The sequence below is a fragment of the Cyphellophora attinorum genome (genome assembly GCF_001299255.1).
Source record: "Cyphellophora attinorum strain CBS 131958 chromosome Unknown Contig45, whole genome shotgun sequence".
Taxonomy (NCBI): Eukaryota; Fungi; Ascomycota; class Eurotiomycetes; order Chaetothyriales; family Cyphellophoraceae; genus Cyphellophora; species Cyphellophora attinorum.
The window spans coordinates 151,439-159,734 of NW_017253273.1; the positions used below are offsets into that span (position 1 = coordinate 151,439).

The window sequence follows — 8,296 nt, forward strand, 5'->3', positions numbered from 1 at the left end:
AAAGTTAATTACTATTATTAAGTTACCTTATTAAAAAATATATAAAGTCATATTAGTTAAGTATATAGTGTTAACTAGTAGTCAGCATAGTAATAATAATAAATATATTCTATAATCACTCTCTAATAGCTATTTACTAAAACACCCCACTATTTTATTATTATATCTATAAACTAAGCATCACTTATATAATTATCTCTCTTGATATTATTAGTCATTATATCTAGTATAATCATCTTAACAGCTTTAATATACCTTACTACCTTAACTAATATATAACTTACTCAGTACTTTGGCCAACTCACTAATAAGAATCATACTTATTACTAATAAATTAATAAGCCTTAATATATTTCAGAGGTGACACTATGGCTATAGACCTACTGTTTCTATTAATATCTTAGAGATATTAATAGTGTCTTAATAGAATCTGTAGCAATAGTGCCTCATTAGATAACTAATAACTATACTCACAAACCGCCAAGACCAAAATGTTCATTCTCTATATCATTCTCTATATTTTAAATAGCTCAGTGAATATTAGAGCTAATTTAATAAAAAAACTACTACTAGGTGCTCTAGCTCCTATACTTTATAGCTAATATTAAAAAAGTAGACTAGCTTAGTCTAGACTAGCTAAAAAACCTCTAATATAGTGAAATTTTAAGAAAATTACTTTAAAAACTTAAATAATAGTAAAAAGTTTAGATATCTATATATCTTACTTTATATATTAAAAATATACTATCCTATATACCCCAATGAAATGGACTCGATTTCAATGGCCGCGCCCATACAACCGCGTGCCAAGCATGGGAAAATCGGGACACGATTTCGTTGGTGACGGACACACGATTTCAATGGGACGCGTGCCTCAACCAGGAGGCGAGTGCACATACAATGTGAGATGCACATGATCGCGGTGACCCGGTGAGTCGATTGCCGCCATCTGTAATGTGCGGCGGTCCGTATTGCGTGCACAATCGCGGGTCCAAGTTTTGGAGGTGGTACAGGCCATCTGGGCCGCGTTGTTGTCGCAGACCCACCAGTTCCATCCCAAAACAGAATGGTGCAGGTAGTACGGTCCCCCATGATACCCCTGATAGAAGTTGCGGGCCGCTGGTGTGCGTCCGCCACCCAAGCGTATATGCCAAGATGACCGGGCTGCGAGGCAACCAGGCTGAAGAGTCAAATTCTTCAACGCATCTCTTCCTCTTCCTTTAGCTCTCTCTCTCACCCTTCCTTCCTTCCTCCCTCACACACTCTCTGCAGCTCCTCTATCTTATGGCCTGGCCCCTGTCACAGTAGCAGGACACAGAGATCCAAGAGTGGCTTGACCCTCTGTAAGACCAATCCTCTTTCATTCTCTGCAAGCACGGGCTGACTGTTGACGTGGCGATCATGTGGTCTTGATATATTCGATGTGTTTACTTTTGGTTCAAAATCAGCACACAGATGTTCACATCTCACAGGCCTTGTGGTCTAATGGTATGATATGTCTATCCAACGATCTACATAGAGGTCTGGGCCACTGTGTAAGAGTTATGAATGGGCTAGTACCACGACTAAACTGACATAGTGGCTTGATCAGGACGTGGATCATAGGCAAGGTTCGAGGTTCAAGTCCTCGCAAGGCCAGCTCCTTTCTGCTTTTTTACTTTTTATGTACATGGAGGTCAGACTTGGCCTATACCTGTGCTTATTATATTCAACACTCTCAGTTCTCATTCAAAATCAGCACACAAATACTCACATCTCACAGGCCTTGTGGTCTAATGGTATGACATGCCTATCCAACGATCTGTATAGAGGTCTGGGCCACTCTGTCAGACTCAGGAAGGGGCTAGTACCGTGACTGAACTGACTGCGTGGCCTGATCAGGACGTGGATCATGGGCAAGGTTCGAGGTTCAAGTCCTCGCAAGGCCAATCCTTTTTGCTTTTTTGCTTTCGTACTTTTTGCATACTCGGAGACTGAGGTTGACTTGTATTTGTACTTGTTATATTCCATCCCTTGAGTTACAGTTCAAAATCAGCACACAGATGCTCACATCTCACAGGCCTTGTGGTCTAATGGTATGACATGCCTATCCAACGATCTGCATAGAGGTCTGGGCCACTTGGAAAGCCTTCGTCTCTGAGCTAGTATCATGACTGAAACTTTCCAAGTGGCCTGATCAGGACGTGGATCACAGGCAAGGCTCGAGGTTCAAGTCCTCGCAAGGCCATCACTTTTTACTTTTTTGCGTTTTGTGTACTCAGAGGCTTGGGTATTGTGCTTATTATATTCAACCTCTCAGTTCTCAATTCAAAATCAGCACACAGATGCTCACATCTCACAGGCCTTGTGGTCTAATGGTATGACATGCCTATCCAACGATCTGCATAGAGGTCTGGGCCACTCCGTTAAACTCAAAAATGGGCTAGTACCATGATTGAACTGACTGAGTGGCCTGATCAGGACGTGGATCACAAGCAAGGTTCGAGGTTCAAGTCCTCGCAAGGCCAATGCTTTTTGCTTTTTTGCTTTATTACTTTTTGCATACTCAGAGACTTAGGTTGACTTGTATTTGTACTTGTTATATTCCATCCCTTGAGTTATAGTTCAAAATCAGCACACAGATGCTCATACATCTCACAGGCCTTGTGGTCTAATGGTATGATATGCCTATCCAACGATCCGCAAAGAGGTCTAGGCCGCTGTATCAAGTATCAGAAGAGGCTAGCACTGTTCATGATACTTGACACAGTGGTCCGATCAGGACGTGAATCACGGGCAAGGTTCGAGGTTCAAATCCTTGTGAGGCCAGTCTCCTTTTTGCTTTTTGTGTGTACAGATACCTCGGGATTGGGATCCCTTGCGTGCACCATTGCATTCTTTTTACATTTCTTTCTTCACTATCCCACAGCCCAAGTGAAGTAATTATATTTGCTATCTGAAGGTTTTGCTCGCCTTTGGGCACACAATTGCGATCTAAAATCCATCGATCGAACAGCTTGGCAGATCATCCTACTAATCAAACAAACAAACAAACCACAGTCAAAATGGCTTCGGCCTTGAATCCTGTGAGTAGCCTGCCTTTCCTGATCGAAGATTAAACTAACAATTGTGTAGCCTCCTCACTCCTGCGATAACAATGATAAAAACATCTGTGAGAACCCCGAATACAGCGATCTTCGTCTAGCCACTCTCGGTGACACAATCCGCAGTCTCTCAACCACCATTGATCGATATACAACGAAAGGGTAGATCAGAATATAAGTGTTCAGGAGTGAGCTCACAGTCCATCGGACAGTTGTCCAGAACAATCACAACTACATTATGTTGTGTACATAAGATACAGAAACATGTGTCTAGTTAAGGTAATATGGTGAGAGAGTCAGCAACCATAAGGTGGATATACAAGAGGCTGTACAATATTGAGACACGCGCGATAGTCACGTGATCAATCCAAGGATACCCCATTTGTCACGTTATGTACCACACATTTGTCGCGTTGTGTACCACACTTCCTATGCAAGACCCAAGTTAAGCTATCGTTTTTCGCGCTATGGATTTGATCACATATATTCCCGGGTGGGCGGTTGTTGTATGCACATCATGCCGTGTCGGTATTACCATGGACAGTCAATTCGATACACATTTTCGACGTCAACACGCGTTAGGTGGCAGTACGCGTCAGATAATGCGCGCACAGATACAACAGAAATATCCCCATGCCATTCGCCAGACAGAAGACATCAAGGAGTATTTCCAACAATCAGGAGTTGAATTAGCCATCGATGAGTTAGGAGAACCTAAACAGGGATTGCGATGTGCAGAGGTCAGCACTAATAGAGAGCCATACGGGTATGTGTGTTGTGAAGCAAGGGGAATGAAACAACATTATCGGGAGGTACACGGGTGGGTGAATCCTCATGGCCGTGGTGGATCACGACTACAGCGGGCCAGTGTGCAGCGGCCATGGCGGACTGTTCCGTGTCAGCAAATGTTCGCGCATGGCTCATTTCGAGGATATCGCGAGGTGCGGCCACATGAACCCCGCCCCAGTGACTATCTAGGTAGTGAACAGATCGGGACACTAGCGGAACGGATATGGCGACAGATTGAGGAAAAGGGTGCCGAGTTAGAACAGCAGCAAGCCGTTATATCCACGGGGACCAAGTTGGACGCTAATCGGTGGTTAGAGCGCACGGAGTGGGCGACACATTTAGCTGGATTTCAGTGGGATCAGTTGACTGAGTGGTCGGCATTACCCAAGGTAGATGGGGATCCAGTTCTGTGGGCAATGTGCCAAAGTTTTGACCGCATGATCCGGATCGCACAAGAGGCCATCATTGACCGGCATTGTCCGTTTTTCAGTCGATTTCACATCAACAAAAAGCTGAGAGGTGAAGTCAGTCGAACACCATTCCAGGCGGGGATGGAGAATGACACAAGAGAGCGGTATTGCCAAGTTTTCCATCGGATCATAGCATACATGTACCGTACGCGGGACGTGCCCAACGACGAGCGACCAGCGTATAAGTTAACCAGTCATCAGCAGGGGCGTTGGGAGATTTTTCTTGACGCTGCCGAGTCCGTGTCGCGTGTTGAGTCCGAAGAAGACTCATCCACCCCATCCCCCGAGGACCGTTCAGATGATGACGAGGAAGAGGACGACGAGGCTGATATTGTGCCCCGCCGCCCACAGAAAGTGTTAACCCCAATGCGACCCATCGACCGGTATGGGTTGGAGATGTGGATCGAGTTGTTGAAGCCCCGGCTAGAGAATGACCATTTCCACAGCGTCGTGTTGAGTGCGTTAGCAGCAATCGCAGTCGACACCGAGCAGCACACATGGATCATCGCGGAAAATTACACGCCCAAATTATCCGCGGTGGTGAAATTGGCGCGCATGATGGTGGTGTTGTATGGCGTAGACCATGGCCCCGAGGGATGTGTCAGCCGGATTGAATCCATGATCAACAAGTTCATGGTGGAGGACCAGCCATGCATGATGCATTGGGTGTACAGCACGCGACGATATGGTTTGAAGATCCGGTACACCACCACGGCGGGCGGTCATATTCGGTGGGAGAAGTCAACCGTGTCATATCAGGACGCCCGATTCAGTATGGACCAGTTTCGCGGGTGGGTGCGTGGCATGGTGGCCGAGTGCCGACGGACATTGGTGGAGGATGTGTTGTTATTGCCGCCAGAGCAGTTAGGGGAACCCGACCGCGTGCCCGAGATCCCGTGGACACAGATGAGTGACAATCCCAGTGAGAGCCGACCCGGATTTCATTTTATGGAACACAATGCCCGGTATATGCCCGTGGTCGGGGAGCGATGGCAGTTTGATCGGGTCGTGAATACGGCCAGCGGGCAGTCCGAATTCGTGACGAGCAGCGGCAAGTTACGTGCCAGTCGCGTTCAACAACACATGCGGGCGATCCGACGATTTAAAGAGAAATTGTTGATGTGTATGCATACGACGGGTGGCCAGCCCAGCCGAGCGCCCGAATTGATGAGTGTCCGGTATTGCAACACCCATACGGGGGGCCGACGCAATGTGTTCATTGAAGAGGGGCACGTGGTATTTGTCACCGCGTACCATAAAGGGTATTCGTTTGACGGCAGTACCAAGATCATTCATCGGTATTTACCGCGTGAGGTGGGCGAGTTGTTAGTGTGGTATTTATGGTTAGCGCGGCCATTTGAGGAGCAATTGTTGGTGGGCCATCACGGCGTGCGCACCACTCATGGATATATGTGGCGGAAAGGGGTGGAGGACCCCGAGTGGACGTCGGATCGGGTGCGTCGGTTGATCCGCGACGAGAGCGTGATCGGGATGGGGGTGCGGTTGAACATCAGTTCGTACCGACAATTGGCGATCGCCATCACGCGCAAGTATTTGAAAGGGGAAGGGTTTCAGGATGACCGTGAGGACGAGAACATTGAAGATCAAGGTGAGACCGAGCAGCACGGGGTCAACATCCCCCGCCCGCGGGATAGTGTATGGGACCAACAGAGTGGCCATGGGTCGATGGTCGCGGGTATGATTTACGCGCGGGCCATTTTAGAGGCCCCCGGTGCGGTATCGAGCATGCGGACACAGTATTTCGCGGCAAGTGGCGGATGGCATCGATTTTTGGAGTTTCCGTCCACGATGGAGCGAGGCATCAAGCGGGAGCGGGCGGCGACCGATGTGGACGACGGGTACGGACAGCAGTTGGCACGGTGGCGTCGCGTCAAAGGTGAGAACGTGCACGAGGCGTTGAAAGAGTTGATCGGCCCCGAGGCGCAGTTCCGCGACGTCCAGGAGGCGAGTTTGGCGGCCATCATGTCGGGCGCTGGTCCCGTGGTGACAGTGATGGGACGGGTGGGGGAAAGAGCGTGTTATTCATGTTGCCGGCGATGTGTTCCGCCTGGGTGGCGCGGCGGGACGGGGGATTAGCCGGCGTGACCGTGGTCATCATCCCGATGATTTCGTTACGGGAGGATTTGCAGCGGCGGTGCGTGAAGCACGAGATCACGTGTGTTGCATGGGAAGGGCGGCGGCCGCAGAAGAGCGTGTCAATCGTGTTGGTGACGCCCGAGTCGGCGATCAAGAAGGGATTTCAGGATTATTTGATCGAGTTGGGCGCCAGTGGCCGATTGGAGCGGATTGTGATCGACGAGTGCCACGTCGTGTTGGACGCCACCAGTGAATTCCGACCGCAGTTGCGCGAATTGAGTCGATTGTTGGTGGCCGAGACACAGATAGTGTTGTTAACCGCAACGTTGCCACCCAGTGAGGAGGAGGAGTTGTTGGGGATTTTGCAGTTGCCCGTGGAGCAGGTCCAGGTATTCCGCAGCCGGACAACACGCCGGAATGTGCGATACCAAGTCGTGCCGCGACGGGCCCCGCCAGCCGGGAGCCAGGAGTCCAGCACGGCCGTCGCCGATGCACAAGTGGTCAAGATAGTGCAGGCCAAGTTAGCCCAATACCCCCAGGGGAAGATTGTGGTGTACGGTCGCAGTATTGAGCGGGTGCAGCGGGTCGCCGCCCAGATCGGATGTGAAGCATATTTCCGATCCATGATGGAGAAGTCGGCGGTGTTTCAACGGATTGTTGGCGCGACGTGCCGCGTGGTCGTGGCAACGAACGCATTGGGGTTGGGTATTGACATTCCCAACATTCGGGTGGTTGTGCACATGGACGCCGTGTCAAAGTTGCGAGATTTTGGCCAAGAAAGTGGACGGGCCGGGCGAGATGGGTTGGTGAGTGAGTCCGTTGTGATTATGGGTCCCGTGGAGCACAAAGGTGGTCAGCCCAGCCGTGATAGTAGTCATGTCGACCGTCAGCGACCATTAGCACCATTCGAGATGGGACAGGTGTGCGGACGAGTGATATTGGACGGGTATTTAGATGGGCAGACGGACCGGGATGGGTGTCAGGCGGGTGAGGAGGCATGTTGGGTGTGTGAGGCCCGCAACAGCGACCCCGATCCGCAGGAAGACCCGGCGAGCGTGGTCGCCCAGCGGGACGAGGTGCAGTTCACGCAGATCACCGCCCAGCGAGAACGAGTACGCGAACAGATGCAGTGGATGATCAGTGGCGAGGCCATGGAGGTGGACGAGTTTCGACGGCGGGTGGAGCAGTGGGTTGGCCGATGTGCGTATTGTTTGGTGCAGGGCCGGGAAGTGGCATCCATCGGACATGGATTTACCACATGCCCGTACGGAGGACAAACATGCCAGGCGGAGTTTATGGAGACGCGCGAGAAGATCCGATACGGACGATACGCGGTGTGTTACCAGTGTGGTATGCCGCAGGCGATGTGTCGACGGTTCGAGGCCAACGGGTTTGGACGTTGGCGACGAGTGCGTGATCAGATGTGTCAGTACGGTGACGTGATGATCGGGGCCGTGGTGGCAATCATGTTGCATGGGCCAGAGGAGGCGGCACAGAGTGTGGAAGCGTGGATGGCCCAGGATGGAGTGGAGATGACGGACGTTGACGGGGTTCATCGATGGTTGGGCCAGAAGATCATGTGGGGGGAAATGGAGGCGGCGATGATCAACAAGGTGTTTTTGCGGTTGGTGCAGTGTGTAGGATAGCGGATGAGACAGAAGTCGGGTTTGTGGACGCGTGTAGGTAGAGAGAAGCCGATCAAACAGGACCCGAGGGTGGCGGAGGCAAGCCGATCAAATAGGACCGCAGAGTGATGGATGTAAGCCGATTAGAGGGAACCAGAAGGCAATGTATCATGTTGAGTGTTATGTACCACGTAGAGGTTGCCATTATCCCATTTCCACCGTTGTGGTTCAT

General features: G+C 50.3%; 2 protein-coding genes across 2 annotated transcripts; both read left to right on the plus strand.

Annotated features, from left to right (window-relative positions):
- Positions 1-3,044: 3,044 nt before the first annotated feature.
- Positions 3,045-3,249, plus strand: AB675_7241 (uncharacterized protein; the record flags this gene model as incomplete). Its single annotated transcript, XM_018147595.1, has 2 exons — positions 3,045-3,065; positions 3,115-3,249. 2 exons carry the CDS (start codon positions 3,045-3,047, stop codon positions 3,247-3,249), a joined length of 156 nt encoding a protein of 51 aa, XP_017995014.1.
- A 1,231-nt stretch (positions 3,250-4,480) lies between these two features.
- AB675_7242 (uncharacterized protein) lies at positions 4,481-8,085 on the plus strand (the record flags this gene model as incomplete). Its single annotated transcript, XM_018147596.1, has 2 exons — positions 4,481-6,327; positions 6,354-8,085. 2 exons carry the CDS (start codon positions 4,481-4,483, stop codon positions 8,083-8,085), a joined length of 3,579 nt encoding a protein of 1,192 aa, XP_017995024.1.
- Positions 8,086-8,296: the final 211 nt, after the last annotated feature.